General features: G+C 40.7%; 2 protein-coding genes across 3 annotated transcripts in view; both read left to right on the forward strand.

The window, feature by feature from the left end:
• DBP1 (DNA-binding protein phosphatase 1) overlaps positions 1-2,726 on the forward strand; it is a 69,603-nt gene extending 66,877 nt beyond the window's left edge. For both annotated transcript variants that reach the window (XM_010251622.3, XM_010251621.3), the window contains exon 4: positions 1,964-2,726. In XM_010251622.3, coding sequence (XP_010249924.1) covers positions 1,964-2,531 — 568 coding nt within the window. In that variant the 3' untranslated portion in view covers positions 2,532-2,726. The remainder of the gene's footprint in view (positions 1-1,963) is intronic.
• Positions 2,727-4,716: 1,990 nt separating this feature from the next.
• On the forward strand, positions 4,717-7,823 carry LOC104592317 (putative inactive receptor kinase At2g26730). Its single transcript, XM_010251623.3, has 2 exons — positions 4,717-6,341; positions 6,839-7,823. The coding sequence occupies exons 1-2, from the start codon at positions 5,057-5,059 to the stop codon at positions 7,501-7,503; spliced, it is 1,950 nt and encodes a 649-aa protein (XP_010249925.1). The 5' UTR covers positions 4,717-5,056; the 3' UTR covers positions 7,504-7,823.
• Positions 7,824-15,949: the final 8,126 nt, after the last annotated feature.

Consider the following 15,949-nt stretch of genomic DNA (forward strand, 5'->3'; position numbering starts at 1 on the left):
CACAAGCGACCCACTCACGAGTCTCCTCACCTGCAACCGTGCTTCCACCCTCCAAACCCTTTGCAACTTAGCTTGTATCTCTTTTATAGAAAAGAGGGATCACCTTCAAATTTGTCCACCAGGCACCTCCTTAGATATTGTTTTCTCAAATCGTCCCCCCAACTTTGTAACAATGTAGTCTGCAAATTTCCCCTCCATTCTCCAACTCCCTCCACTGGCCACCTCCGCATCTCTGCCGCCCCAGCAAAACTTCTACCCTCCACAACATGCGAATAGTATTCCTAGTTTGGTGTTCGCAAAACCCCTCCCCTTTTTCTTTGTGCCCACAGCCATGATGCCTAGGAGTCCATTCTCTAAACAACAATCACTCTGCTGTCTCTGGCATCACTTTGGCCAAAATCACTCTGGGATCAAACTTTTTGCATCTTGAAAAGCTAAGATTATTGAATCCCTCTTTCTTCTGCCATCACTACCACCCATGGCATCCCTCTTCATTTTTTTCCCCTAGGCAAACTTGGGGCTTTGTTGTGGGAGGGGGTGGAGAGTGAAGGCAGGACCCGTAGTTGACAGGTGCCCTTCAAGGCAACCAGGCACCCTTGGTTGGGCACCTAGCTTAAACACCGTAGTTTATATAAAAAAAATGTGTTTGCCTATGCAACAAAAGTCACTAGGTAGGCACCTTATTGTCATATTATTGCCATGGTTACATACTACTAAGTTAATACATCTTGTCATATGTATATTATATATGCCTTGGTTAAGGATTTTACAATTTAAAAGTTAAAACATAAAAGATCCATGGGTTTTCAGAAAAGAAAAAGAAAGAAGGATAAAGAGTTTTCGTCCTTTTAGTCTCCCTCCCTTTCTCTTTCACACACCCACACATTAAACAGAAAAAGACTCAAGCTCTTGATCTTGTTTCCTTTTCATTACTTTATTAGTAATATTATAGCCTTCTTTAGTTGCTAGTATATATTTTTTTGAAATGCAATTGCTTTATTAAACACTTATTATTGTTGTAGTATTGTGTTTGAAATATTAAGATTAATTGATTTAAAATGCTATTGTATTTTAATTATGATGGTTTGCCATGTTTTGTGAGGAAAGTTAATGTTAATATCAAGGAGTATTGCTATTTCTTCAATCTATATCCATGCTGATTGGTATATCAAATCAGGGAACTAGCCTAGAATTTAGTTTTTCCTTATTACAATCATATTTCTTAGGTGATATGGGGTTGATAAATGAGGCATGTGCCTTGTACTTTTGAAGAACAATTGACGAGGCATTTACAGTTCACCCGCCTGCCTTGGTTCTATAATTGAAGAACAAGTATGATTCTATAGTTTTAAGCCTTCTTCTGGAGACTATTATGTCATTTTCTTAAAAAAATGGAAATATTTCCTAAGATAAAACTATTGTTAATTTTAGCATTCATATTTTACTATCTAAAAACTAGTCTTTCATTTAATTGAAGTTGCACTATTTTTTTGGTGCCATACTGGAGTGAAAATAGGTAAAACTTTTGTGAAATTTGTGTGGTACCCCTACACGTTCCTGAAAACATTTTACCTGTTTTGGCAACAGTGGTTCATGGAACATCAGGAATGTGGCACACTTCTAGTGTTTAATAGCTTAATATTTACCATGAGACTCCATTGTCAAAAACAGATCTCATTGGGTGATGGATTGACCCCTGTTTAGCCTACTCATTTAGCATTGATAAAAGAGTTACTGTCCAGGATAACATTGATGTACACAATGTTATGAACTTATGAAGGATAAATTGATGTCCCCTATTATTCTATTTTGTTTGACAAAGCAATAGATATTGGTGTAATTTTTAAAGCTTGTTTTTTTTTTTAAATTCATATTATATATACTGATTGTAGAGATTTCAGTATGTCTCTATTACACAGGATTGGATATTGAGTTTTATGTTTCTTTTTTTATTTGATGGCAGATCATTGTTGGTGGCAAATGCAGGAGACTGCCGGGCAGTACTTTGTCGTCGTGGCAAAGCAATTGAGATGTCGAGGGATCACAAGCCAATTTGTATCCATGAGAGGAAGCGTATAGAAGCTTTAGGTGGATATGTCTATGATGGTTACCTCAATGGCCAGCTGAATGTTGCTCGTGCACTTGGGGACTGGCACATGGAAGGGATGAAGGGTCAGCATGGTGGACCTCTCAGTGCTGAGCCTGAGATGATGAGTACCATGTTGACAGAGGAGGATGAGTTCCTTATTATGGGCTGTGATGGGATTTGGGATGTATTTAGGAGCCAGAACGCAGTGGATTTTGCACGACGTAAGCTCCAGGAGCATAATGACCCTGTCATGTGCTGTAAAGAGCTGGTTGACGAGGCCTTGAAGAGGAAGAGTGGGGACAACTTGGCAGTAGTGATAGTCTGCTTCCACTCGAAACCACCACCAAGTCTGGTGGAGCCTCGGCGGAGAGTGCAGAGGAGCATATCTGCAGAGGGTCTGAGGGAACTGCAGAGCTTCTTGGATGATTTGGGTGGTAAGTGAGAAGGTATGCTAGAGGCTGTAGGTTTTAGTTAGTGATTAGGATTCTGAGATATTCTTCCAACTGTAACATATGCGGCAGCGACAAAATTTTTCTTGTTTCATTAAGGATTTGATTCTCTTGCATCATTTGGGCTTATGTCAAAAGAATTACAATGATATATTTGATAAGGAATTGCCTTTGTCATTTGTCCCAAACCTTTTATTTATTTATTTATTTTTTTACCCATGGAATCGTTGGTTGGACGTGAACTTGTGTGTCCATTGCCATTGCCCATCACAGTGACATTGACTGTTCAGTTGGGATGCAACCGGGTAATAAACCAAGAGCCACCCAACCCAGCTTGTTCGCCTTTTGTTTCTTTTGTCTTTTTCTTCTTTGATGGAGGAAGCGGGGCGGAAAAGATGGAAACTCAAAAACTGTTCTTGGACCTTGTGTTGATGAACCTTGCTCATGGATAGAAGGATTTGCAATTGCAGTTAGGAAGGTTGATGCAGTGATGCCCATATCTGGCTGTATGCGTTTGTATCCCTTCTCTTCCCTTGTTGACATGTTAAATCGAGGATCCTGCTTGGATTGATACTTGTTACTCGCCTCTATCTCTATGCAACTACATTATATTTATATATACAAGTTCAAGTTTGTTGAGGTGGATACTGGATGGAATATATATTTTATATAATTTAAGAGTACGTGTACGTCCGGCAACTAAAGCATGACCTAATTCACGTGTGGAGTCGTGGTTGACGGGTTGGCCCTGGAGCCTGGAGGGTCCAGGTGGGAAAAGCCAAACTTCTTTACGCCTCACTGATGGAGATGGATGGTGTGTGGGCAATTGCCTTTCTGATTCGCCTTGTCCTGTGAATAGATAGGTCAAGGCTGCTAGGCCCACCTGATCCCTGATAATTTCCTCTCTCTCCTTTTTCTTTTAATTGATATCATATGATCATGATACTCCTTTAAGAAATGCAACTGGTGGGTCCACCCATTTGGACGGTCCATATCAATGACCTGGGTCTTGCTGATGGACGCACAAGGCACAACAGCTGAGTTGGTCTTGGTCATGATCGGAGGCAAACACTACTTTTGCATTTATATAACAGATAATCGATAAATGAAATGACTATTGAGATGGTGCCTACTGCCTAAGGGCTAGGCCACTACTACTGGACCCTTACTCAATACCTGCTCATGGAATTATGGGCCCCCACTCCCCTAGGACTAAGCCACTAAGGAAGCATTTGTGTGTGTGTGTGTGTGAGAGAGAGCGAGAGCGAGAGAGAGAAGGGAGTAAATGAAGCAGTGTTATCTCAGCCTCGGGCCCTGGTTTAGTGTGGGCCGTGTGGGTACCTTAAAAAAGTCAGGAGCCCATTTCTCCCATGTCTTCTCATCGAGAGCTGGAGCCCTTGCTCGTTTCTTTAAAGCAACAGACCTGTCTTCACACTTCACATGATGGCCACCCCCATCTATGATGCCATCCATGAGTGACACGGTGCGATGTTCTGGATGATCATGGGGTCCCACATCCACAGTCAATAATTAGAGCCAGATGGGGGCAATCAGAGCCGTCCAGCTTTTATATCCACCGGAGATGATGGCATAGGGATTCCCTCGTATGATTGTTATTTGTTGGTGGGGACAGTTTCATCCAATTTGCTTCATTTAATTCTGTTTAGGCCAAGAGGGATTTGAGCGAGATAAAGATAACAATATTAATATAACCACAAATGCCTCCTCATGGAATTGAGAATCCACTTAGTCTTACACCATTCTTTTCATAATTCACAGACACAGCATCCCAATCAATGGCCCCGACTCTGAAAAGACTGAAATACCCCGAGGATCTACTGTCTAGCGTCTACTGAAACGGAAGGGTCTTTATTGGACGACCATGATCAGGGGTCGACAAATTTTGAATTATTAAGTTTTTCCCTCGCTTGACACGTGTGTTACACTTGACATGCCCAATGAGAGATCACAGCTTTTAGTTGTTTGTGTTGGGCCAGCTTTATTAATAACTTGGCTTTGTTCGCTCACGGTCCAGTCCATGGGGCCCATCAACACCCAGTGGTAATATATGTAATTTATAGAAGAAGATAGGGGCTTTCTCGTATTTTGAAATCTACCCCCCGAGACTCCATGCGGCAGACGACTCTTTTCTTTTTCTCTTCCTCTCTAATCTCTAACCTAATCATCTAATCCGATTCCAATTTTTTAATGTTTTTATTTGATTGGAGAGAAGCGTTTCCACTGTTTCCCGTTTCAAGCTTTTTCGCTTTTTCTTTCAGACTCCTGACGCCTGCTACTTCTACTATTACGCTTCTTCACCAACTCTCTCTCTCTCTCGCTCGCTCGCTCGCTTCCATTAGATTAGCAGTAGCTTCAGCTTCTCTCTTCCTCCACACCATATGGCTCGTCGCCGGGATTCCGCCTTACAACAAACCCCAAACCGCCATTACAAGCCTCCTCTGCAAACCATCTAATAACAACAAAGCACCTGTCTCGTCTCTTTTCACAGCTCTTTTTAATGGCATTGTCATCTATTTCTGGTTTCTTTGTCCTTTTCCTATCGTTGTTCTTGCTGGGTCGTCAGGTCTACTCCGAGCCGACACAAGATAAGCAAGCTCTCTTGGATTTCATCTCTCGCACCCCTCACGCCAATCGCCTTCAGTGGAACTCCTCTGCTTCTGCCTGCTCATGGGTCGGGGTCGAATGCGACGCTAACCAATCGCATGTCGTCATTCTCCGTCTCCCTGGTGTCGGCCTTATGGGTCAGATTTCCCCCAATACTCTCGGTCGGCTCTCTCAGCTGCGTGTTCTTAGTCTCCGCTCCAACCGTCTCTCCGGTGAGATCCCTGCCGATTTCTCTCAGTTGAAGCTATTGCGCAATCTTTACCTCCAGCACAATCTCTTCTCCGGTGAGTTCCCCGCTAGCCTTACTCAGCTGACTCGGCTCGTGCGTTTGGACCTCTCGTTCAATAATTTCACCGGGAAGATTCCATTTTCCGTCAACAACCTGACCCACTTGTCTGGACTGTTCCTGGAGAACAATGGGTTCGCTGGTAGCCTCCCCAGCATTAATCCCTCCGGTTTGGTCGACTTCAATGTGTCTAATAACAACCTCAATGGCTCCATCCCCGAAACTCTAGCGAAATTCCCGGCGTCGTCGTTCTCCGGCAATCTAAATCTGTGCGGCGGACCGTTGAACGCCTGCAATCCGTTTTTCGTCTCTCCGGCTCTGTCACCGACGTCGAATGTCCCAATAGTAGGAAAACGATCTAAGAAGCTCTCCACAGCGGCAATTATCGCGATTGCTGTTGGGGCGGGCATAATTCTTTTCCTCTTGCTTCTGATTCTTGTTCTCTGTTTGCGGAAGCGGCAGCGGCGGCCAAATGCCGCGAAGCCTCCGAAGTCTGCACCTCGGTCGGTGGTTACAGAGGTGGGCACTTCGTCATCGAAGGACGATGTGGCAGGTGGAGTGGCGGAAGCCGAGAGAAACAAGCTAGTGTTCTTCGATGGCGGGGCTTATAATTTCGACCTGGAGGATCTGCTGAGAGCTTCCGCGGAGGTTTTGGGGAAGGGAAGTGTCGGTACTTCATATAAAGCGGTTCTGGAGGAAGGGACGACTGTGGTGGTGAAGAGACTCAAGGATGTCGCAGTACAAAAGAAGGAATTCGAGATGCAGATGGAGTTGCTGGGGAAGATTAAGCACGAAAATGCGGTTCCTCTGAGGGCTTTTTACTACTCGAAGGACGAGAAGCTACTTGTCTACGATTACATGCCGGCCGGAAGCTTGTCTGCTCTTCTGCACGGTACGATTCTTTTTCTTTTTTAAGTCGGATTCCTTCTCTTTCTCTTGCTTATCTCTGGCGAACGGTATGGAAGCTCGAGCTGTTACAGTAATGGAAATTCCTCTTTTTCATTTTTTAATTTTTATTAATTATTAAAATGAAAAAAGTGGCATTTCGAAAATTGAACCAATAAAAGAATCTCTCTAAACCAGCGCAGTGTGCGCAGATATTATCCGAAATTTTCTCTGAGAAAAATTCGAGTATTCTTGCTTGATTCGAACCCATAGAATAGTGCCAAGAAAATTCGCACTTCGGCGTACGCTTTGGAATGTGCCATTGTGCGCTCAATTTAGAGAAAGAATTAACCTGATTTCCTTGTTATATTTACCTTTTCTGCCACTCACATACCCTGACTTGAAACTCCACCGACCAACATTACTCATGCTCTCTCCTCATTTCCCGTTTTACCGCTGGACAAAAATTGTAATTAAGTCTGTGTTTTGGTGGTGATTTTACAGGAAGCAGAGGTTCGGGCCGTACGCCACTGGACTGGGATAACCGGATGAAGATAGCGCTAAGTGCCGGGCGTGGGCTTGCTCATCTACACGTGTCGGGAAAAATCGTGCATGGCAACATCAAAGCGTCCAACATTCTTCTCCGGTCCGACCTGGGCGCATGTATCGCGGACTTCGGACTGAATCCAGTATTCGGGGGGTCCACGCCTCCTAACCGAGTGGCGGGCTACCGTGCACCGGAGGTGGTGGAAACCCGGAAGGTGACGTTTAAGTCGGACGTGTATAGCTTCGGTGTATTGTTACTGGAGCTGTTGACGGGGAAGGCCCCGAATCAGGCATCGTTTGGTGAGGAAGGGATTGATTTGCCTAGGTGGGTCCAGTCAGTGGTGAGAGAAGAATGGACGGCTGAGGTATTCGATGTGGAGCTGACGAGATATCAGAATATAGAGGAAGAGATGGTGCAGCTGCTGCAGATAGCCATGGCCTGTGTGTCGACTGTGCCTGATCAACGGCCTGATATTCAGGTAGTAGTGCGGATGATGGAGGATATTAATCGGACGGAGACGGATGATGGTTTACGGCAGTCGTCTGATGACCCGTCAAAGGGATCAGATGGCCAGACTCCTCCCACGGAGTCACGAACTCCTCCGGATGTTGCCACACCTTAGTGGATGATTTGTTCTTATTATCCCGTGGTTGTTGCTCCCGGCACCTAATTTAGGAGGAGGGTTGAAGACTTGAAGAAAAATAGAGGAACTGGGTAGATAACCTACCGTAAGTTGAACGACCCGCCATGTTTTCTTTTTTTTTTTTATTTAATTGTTTTGTGATTTTTATAGAATTGGAATGAATTATTTTTATGGTTGGAAGTCGACCAATTTGATGGATTTTATGTTTGTTTTATATAAAAGAATTTTCTTTCATGGGATGTCAGCTGTAATCCAAGTTCAATCTTTGTTATTTGTGAAATGTGAGTTTTTAATCGAAATTTAGAGTTGTTAGTGATTGGTGGGGAATGGGGATGGAAAGTCGAGGGAAAAGTATATAAAATTGAGAAGAAGTTTGTCCTGTGGATTCATTAATTATCTTTAGCTTACGGGAAGAAAAAGTATGATTTTTCTGAAGGTGTCTCGCTTTTGTTTTTGTTGTTTTGTGTGTGTGTTTGGTTCAGAGTGGTGAGAGAGTCTGAGTGAGTGGTCAAGTTGTTAATGCGGATGCAGAACAAACACCCAGACCCGGGCCCAGGACCATGGGGGTTAATTAATGGGTCGCCGTGAGATATAGAAGCAACTGAAGCTGTTTTGGCTGTTGTACTGTACTTTTGTACCCTTATTTTATGGAAGAGGGAGAGAAATTGAAATTGAATTTGGTTGTAGGGAGCATGGTTTTCAAAACCGGACCGGATCGGAAAAACCGGGAACCGGTCACTTGGTCCGTTTTTCCCCAAAACCATTTTTTCCATCAAAACCGTTGATTTTGGTCAGTAAACCGTTGAACCGGCCGGTTAACCATTCGAACGGTTTTGACCGTTCTCTAATTTTTTATTTTTTTGTCAAAATGGGCTGGTCGTTCGGGTCAAACGGTTAGACCGTTCGAATCGGTAACCGGACCCTGACCGGTTCGTTTTTAAAAATCTTGGTAGGGAGTGGGATGGGTAGGTTGGCATAGCGGGCGAGATCGGATCTGCTCCTCACACCTAGTGCCTCACACGCACATCCTATCATGCATTGGGAACATCTCTCGTATTTATTAGTTATAATTCACGGGAGAAGTTCCTAATGCGAGACCGGATCTGCTCCTCACACCTGGTGCCTCAATGCACATCGTACCATGCATTGGGAACATCTCCCATACTTATTAATTATTATTCATGGGAGATGTTCCCATTGCACGGTGGACATGCATGTGAGGCGCCCTTTTGTGAGGAACAGATCCCGTCTCTCCTGATGCACGGTGGATGTGCTTGTGAGGAGTAGATCCCATCACATGGCGGGCGTGGGTATTTAGACAATGAATGAAAATGTTGGTGCTCAACTGAGACCGGATCTGCTTCTCACACAGGGCACTTCACAAGCATATTTCATCATACATTGGGAACATTTTCAGTACTTATATGCTATTATTCACGGGAGATATTCCAAATGCATGGTGAGATATGCCTGTGAGATCAGTGTGAGGAGCAGATCCCAATTCTGCCCAACCAATGGGGGGCTGACTTATTGGTGTATTAATTGGTTTGTTTTAACATTAACTTGGAATGAAATCCCACAACAGCACTTTTAGGAAAAAGGGTAAGGGTGAAGTTATAATACCAAAAAAAAAAAATGTTGGTGATCATTCACTTCACAACGGTAATTTGTTTGGGCTGGGAAGGCGTGGCACCGCACTATTGTCTTTTGGTACCTCCCAAGCAATGTAATGTGATTAGAAGTTTTTGTCGTCTCCACTTTCCACCTCCATTAGAGGAGATCGGCTTAGTTAGTGCAAGCCCGTGCTCACACCATTCTAATAGTCTCTCCCAGTCTTATATCGGGATATGAAATAAAGCATAGAAGTATTTTCAATGCAAGGCTGTAAAGGTTATTTGAACAAGTTTTTCACAAACTGAATATCTCCCACTACCCCAATAATATATCCCAACCATGTATTGGGAATAGGAGCAGCAATGAGTTGAGCTTTTCACGAGTTGTTCAAGTTCGGCTCGGCTTGATTTAATAAAATTATAAAAAATAATATATATATATAATAAAAATATTATAATTCTTAATTTTTTAAATATCAAATAAAAATATTTTTATATATATATTTTTTTTCAAAATCGAGTTCGAGTCGAACCGAACTCGAACTCAAGGTTCTGACTCGAACTGAGCTTGAGCCTTGTAAAACAGTCTCGAGCTGAACTCAAACCTAATACTATTCAGCTAGGCTCGGCTCGAATCCACCCCTAATTGAAATTAGGAACATCTCCCCGGCAACTTGGAATTGAAAGAGCTTGGGTCTTGGGGTCTGTTTGGATGGTTTCTTTTTTTATTGAAGGAGCCGGAGAATCCTCCACTGACGATGGAGTTAGGAGACGTGGGAGACAGCTTAGCTTTTACCAGCTCTCCAGTCCTCTCTCTCTCTGTGGACCGCCAATCGCCATCTACCAAACCAAAAACAGTAAACAGACCAGACTTTGGAGTTGACTGACAGATTTGCCAGCCACGCATCCACCTAGGACGGGGCCCACCCACCTCTGAGCACGAGAGGGACGATTCCTTCCTGAGTTCCTTGAGGAGCGTGGCTGAGGCTGACTGACCGTCTCCTCTCCTGCCTCGTGGTGAACTGAAATCTCCCCCCACCCAAACTTGCTATCAACTATTGTATATCTTCATGGCTCAGATTTACCTAAGCATAACTCAATTACTGAAACAATGAAACAACGGAACTATTTTTGAAATGACGGAATTGCCCTCGAACTCGGACGTTGACAGGTTAAAACCTTTTTAATAAAGGTTGGAGCTAGCAAAACAGGCAGGTGAGGTGGGTCACTTTCACTCTTTGAGTGGAAGGGTTAGGGTTTTTGTGTTAATTGGTAAAAGAAACAAACCCTTTTTGTTAGTCTGGCTTAAGTTTTGTCTTAATCTTAATTAATTAGATATAAATAGCATTAGAGCAATAAGCAATGTGATGCCATAAAACTGAGAGAGAGAGAGAGAGAGAAATGTAATTAGAAAGCATGTGATGTAATTATGTAATGCTTGTCCATTGCATTTGACCTGGTGTGGTGTGTCCATTTTAGAAGAAGAGATGTAACTGGTTTTGTTGTTCTACTAATTTAGTAGTTCGCTACTTAATTGATCTTCTGTTTCTCTTTATACTAACATCACTTGTAGATGTGGACTAATTAGCCATTTATTTATTAGGGTTCTTCATGGTAATGGACTAATGGCAGCAACAAAGTATTACCGTTCCAGTTGGCAACAACTCTCTTGTCTACCTCTTCCATAAGAGCTATGGCTTTCACTCACAGTGCTGTTTTTTCAATGGCCACTTCTTCCAATTTGGTGTCAGTTGGGTGCCATTAGTCACCAAGATGAAAATGTTATTTTCATTCTAACAAGTTTCAAAATGAAAAGTTGTTTTCAAATAATTTGAAAAATATTCAATCAAACAAGAGAGAGAACAAAACACCTACATGACATTGATGTGGAGGAAACGCTTTCAACAAATGACCCCCATGTCAAATACTACCAAACGGGTTATCATTGATCTCACTGATTTTACCTTCACTTATACACAATATTCTCAACATGTGATTCAACCACTTGGTTGGACTGAATGACCCATCAGATGGATAGGTTTCAGGTTTCATTGGGGAGACCAGATTCAATTCTCACAAAATTTGTCCTCACACCACTTACTGCTGTGCATTTCAAGCATTTCCATACTCACATTTTCTCATTCACCCAACGCAGGGCTGCAAGTGTTGTTGAGAACGGTGTGAGGACAAATTTTGTGAGGATTGAATTCGGAATCTTGATTGGGCCCATACCTGGCTAACTGAGCCACTTAATTGTTTGACTTGGTCAGTGGGTCATATGTACAATATTTGCTACTACACTGTTACAGCATAAAAATAATCAAAGCCATTGATGTATTGATGCAGCCCCCACCTTGAATTTGAATTAGATGAAGTGACATATTGGTGAGGCCACAATAATAAATCTAGCATTAATTTTCAATTTTAGCCTTGTGCTACATGTCCTAGCAAAAGTAAACTCTAGGCTTTAATTTTTTTTTCATTTTTTGGTTATTTTCATCATTTTAATAAGAACTTTAATGATTTTTATCATAAATGATTAATTCTGATTTATCAAATTATTTTATTTAATATGATAAATATATACTATTAAAAGCATACTTAATTTTTCTGCAATCTTATACATTTTTTGCATTTGTTTTTTTTATATATTTTATTATTTGATTTATGACATCATTGATCGACCTTTTTGAACCACTAACCTACCATCCAGAAAACAATAATTTTGTTTCTATTTTTTTTTTTTAACATTGCCTAAGGCTATATTTGGTTTGAAGGAAAAGATAGGGAAACCTATATTAGGTTTGCAAAGGTTTCTGTAACTTTCCCTACTTTTTTCCTTTAAACCAAATACAGCCTAAAATCCTTGTCTTCTTACGTTATGTTTGGTTTGAAGGAAAAAATAGAGAAAGGAAGGAAAAGGTAGGGTAGGGAAACCTATATACAAATCTTGTATAGATTTCCCTATCTTTCCCTTTCTTTCCCTACATTTTAACATAGCCTTAAAGTTAACCTATCACCACCTAGTGGCCCAAGAGAGTAGGGCTGTAATCGAGTCGGATTCAGATCAAACTCAGCCACTTTCGAGTGTGATCCAATGATTGAAAACACAAATCTGAAGCAGATTGATTTATGGGTTTCATACAGGATTTGGATTCTATTGAATTTTAGTTTTGATCTGAGTTTGTTTTACTATCTTAAAAAAAAAAACATTAAACTATTATGAATTAATTAATTATTCTTTGACTTATAAAATGTAAAACAATTGATTTATCAATCAATAAACTTTTTATAATGGTGTTGGACTTGATTCTTGATTGGATCAAGCAGGATTGGGCCCGCATCCAATCCGATTATTAAATGGATGTAATTTTTTTTTTTTAAATCCTAATTCAATCCGGATCATCTAAATCTAAATTGGGTCTTGGACTTTGGAACTCCATTGACAGCACTATGAAGGCCCTATTTGAAAAAAGAAGCAGGCATCCATAACATGGATACATGTAATTCAAGCATTGGTGAAAGTACTTTTTTGCTTCATAAAGCATTGGTGAAAGTAGATATCTATTCATATTTCCCAGAGTATAGAATAAATTATTTTATCTTCTTTTAACAACAAGCATGTACACAATATTGCCTTTTTCCGTGGTGATGGATATTGTTCAATTAAAAAAAAAAGAAAGAAAGAAAAAGCGGTTTAAAGGCTCTTTTTGGATAATCTTTTACTTTTGAGTTTTTTGGGTTAAAACCTAGCTTATGGAATAAACTATTTATCTTTTTCTAGCAACAAGCATGGTCAAAATATTGCTTTTCCCCTAGTAATGCTGTTTAATTAAAGAAAAAAAAACCAGCTTAAGGATATGTTTGGATGAACTTTTGTTTTTGAGCTTTGGGTCGTGGGAAACAAAAATGAGCCAAAAAAGTGTTCCCAATGTTTGGTGAGGATTGCTTTTAGAACATAACAATCTAAAGTCAAAATGCTTTTTAAATTTAAATTTGAGCTATCCAAACGCAACCTTACATTTATTTTTTATTTTGTTTTTATATGAGAAACATGACGAGACAGGCAAATTGAAAGTGGGGATGGGAATTGGGTAAATTTGAGCTTCACAGATTGCAAGTCACATGCTTCTTGAAAGCACGCAACAACAAATTTAGCAAACAATTCACAATTGCTTTGGTACCATCACTGAAGTATTAACAATTAACAACGAGAAACTCTTAATTGTTTTTTTTTTTGTTGTTTTGTGCTTTGCAAGCTCCTGATTGCCCGCTCGGGACGATGAATTTTTGTTCCTGTTTGGGAGGGTTTTATTATAGTGACTCTTGGCTTTATGAGGTGGGACAACCAATTAATGTTTAGTGAAAGAAAATCCACAAAGCTCAAATTTACTCTCCTTTAGCCAAAAAAAGTGGCTTTAGCTTCTTTTAGTGTAGGCTTTTAGGACATGGCTTATGACTTTCTGAGTTGGGCTCCACATGAAAATCTCTGTAGCTGTGTAAGGTGAAAATCTAGTATATATTTGGTATTGATTCTGCAGATATAACACCGTTTTCTTAGGTAAAACGTTTTCTGGAGCAATATCAGCTTTTTTCTGTTTGGTACCAATGTTTTAGAAAACGCTTTCACCACTGGTACCCATTATTCAGTGCCATATCACTGCCACCTCACATCTCTGTTGGCAGCAATGAGCTATAGCTCTAGGAAATGTCAAATTCGACGTTGCTCCAAGCCATGCCTTCCCGATTTCTAAAGCGTGACTTTAAGCACCATTTTTATGAAAAAAATAATTTCAAACAAACGCCTGTTTCCTGAAGCACCATTTTTCTGATGTAACACCATTTTTCAGGAGCAACGGCAACGATGCCAAACAGATGCCTAAAATGCCAACATCGGCGTTCCAAATATTAAATCTGTGATTGTAACACAGAGCTAACACAGTTGCTCAATCAAAGCAGCTCAGTAATACAACTCACCCCAACTGTAGAAACGGTCCCTAATGGGGCCTTAGCGGATTTTTCAAAGCAGCTCAACCAAAGTTTCAGCCCTCACTAACGCAGGCCAGCTGATCTCTTGTAGTTAAGATCAGCCAATTCGTTGATCAATTCATCCAGTATTAGCTATAGGAAGATGTTCTTTTTAATAATGATCAAACATGATTAGACAGCTCATAGGAAGGGATGATTATTGGTTAACTTAATCGTGGCCATTAATTCCCCAAATTCAAGTTCTGCCATGGCTGTTAAATGAATCCCAAATCTGATATTTATGAATTAACCTCTGTCCTCAGAGACCACCTTCATTGAATCATGACTCATAGCCCAATTAATTCCCCCCCGGTCCAATTATAGGGGTTAGGTGGTATTGGCAATGTACAATATAGCTGTAAAGGGATTCTGGAATCAGAAGGATTTTGGATAATATTCAAATTGAATTTTGATATATTTTTTCAACTCCATTGACTTTAAATCCTACAACCACCATGGGTAAGAGATCAGCCTGATTAAAAAAAATGTTCAACTGGTTGAATTGAATTGGGAAAGGGATCATCATCCTTCCATTGACAACACCAACCCTTTTTCCTCTTAATTAATGACAAATATAAGAAGCTGAAAACTCAATAAATAATTTAGGAAGAGATGGAGGATGGGCAAAGCAGTAACTGTGTTTGTCCTCACTTGACTTCTTTCACATTTATTTGTACTGAGGCCACAATCCTATATTCTCTTCTCCATGGACCATGGTTAGTCTCATTCAACCTACACACACCCATTCTGTCTACAAGTACTTCCGTCCACAGTGCTCAAGCATGATAGAAGGAACAATCTCAATGCCGAATTTTAGCTTGTTATGTTTTAGTCAAATACTGGTTTGTTCGGTAGCTCATACTCATTTCCCAGTTGGATCACAAGAGTGAATAGTTAATAAGTTAACCCCAAATACTGGTTTGTTCTGTCTAGCTAGTACTCGTCGTTTATCTAAACGTGGGTCCTATAAGCTTAAACCCATCTACTGTAATCCCATGTTCTTCCTAGGGAGTAGGGACTCCGGACGATCCACAGCTTTATTTTTCCTTTAATGAAAGGATCTTTTTCTGGGTTCCTTACTTTAGGTTGAAAAATAATGAAAAAGGAAAGAAAGGTGTTTAGAATTTAGAAATTTACGTATGGATGAACTCAAACACTTGATCAGTTGACCTATTGATTCATTGATGGTCTGAAACTTCTTGACCATCTGACATTAATTCCTCATAATCCAGATTGAGTTAGCAAGTGGGGACACTGAAAGGAGAAGAAAGAAAAAAGTTGAAATTTTAAGTGATTGATTTGGATGCTACTTTGACAGGTTCCATGCATGGGATAAGGCGAAAGCAGGAATGGCCTACTTTGGCAGGTTCCATGGATTATTTTACCGGCCCCCCAATCACAAGTATTCAATTATTAGTACACACGCACACATACAAGAGCATTTTTTTCTCTCATTCTAGTATATTTGGCATGATATTTTATAGCTCAATTTAATGATATCAGATTGGCACATGCGTGTATTGAGAACATCTCTCATGCTTGTTATGGAGAAATTCACATGCACATCTCAACACGCATTAGGAATATCTCTCGTACTTATCATGGAGAGATGATAATCTGATCTCCAATTTAACCTATTCTCCTCAACCCCTCATGGAACCAAAATGAGTGAAGCTTGGTTACTTCATTTTGAAGGTTAAAAGAACCCTTCAAATATAAAATAGTCTCAAAGCGCAATATGTTGTAACTTTGTGATGTTTGATCAAATTTGGTGAAGAACCCTC

This window comes from Nelumbo nucifera, chromosome 8, assembly GCF_055504915.1.
Source record: "Nelumbo nucifera cultivar China Antique chromosome 8, China Antique-T2T, whole genome shotgun sequence".
In the NCBI taxonomy this organism is placed as follows: Eukaryota; Viridiplantae; Streptophyta; class Magnoliopsida; order Proteales; family Nelumbonaceae; genus Nelumbo; species Nelumbo nucifera.

What these genes read in the sequence shown, in the direction of transcription:
- LOC104592317 (XM_010251623.3), top strand. Translation starts at nt 5,057, where the DNA reads ATGGCATTGTCATCTATTTCTGGTTTCTTTGTCCTTTTCCTATCGTTG. An exon ending in CTTGTCTGCTCTTCTGCACG is followed by an intron (nt 6,342 to 6,838) that starts GTACGATTCTTT and finishes GTGATTTTACAG; the next exon opens with GAAGCAGAGGTTCGGGCCGT.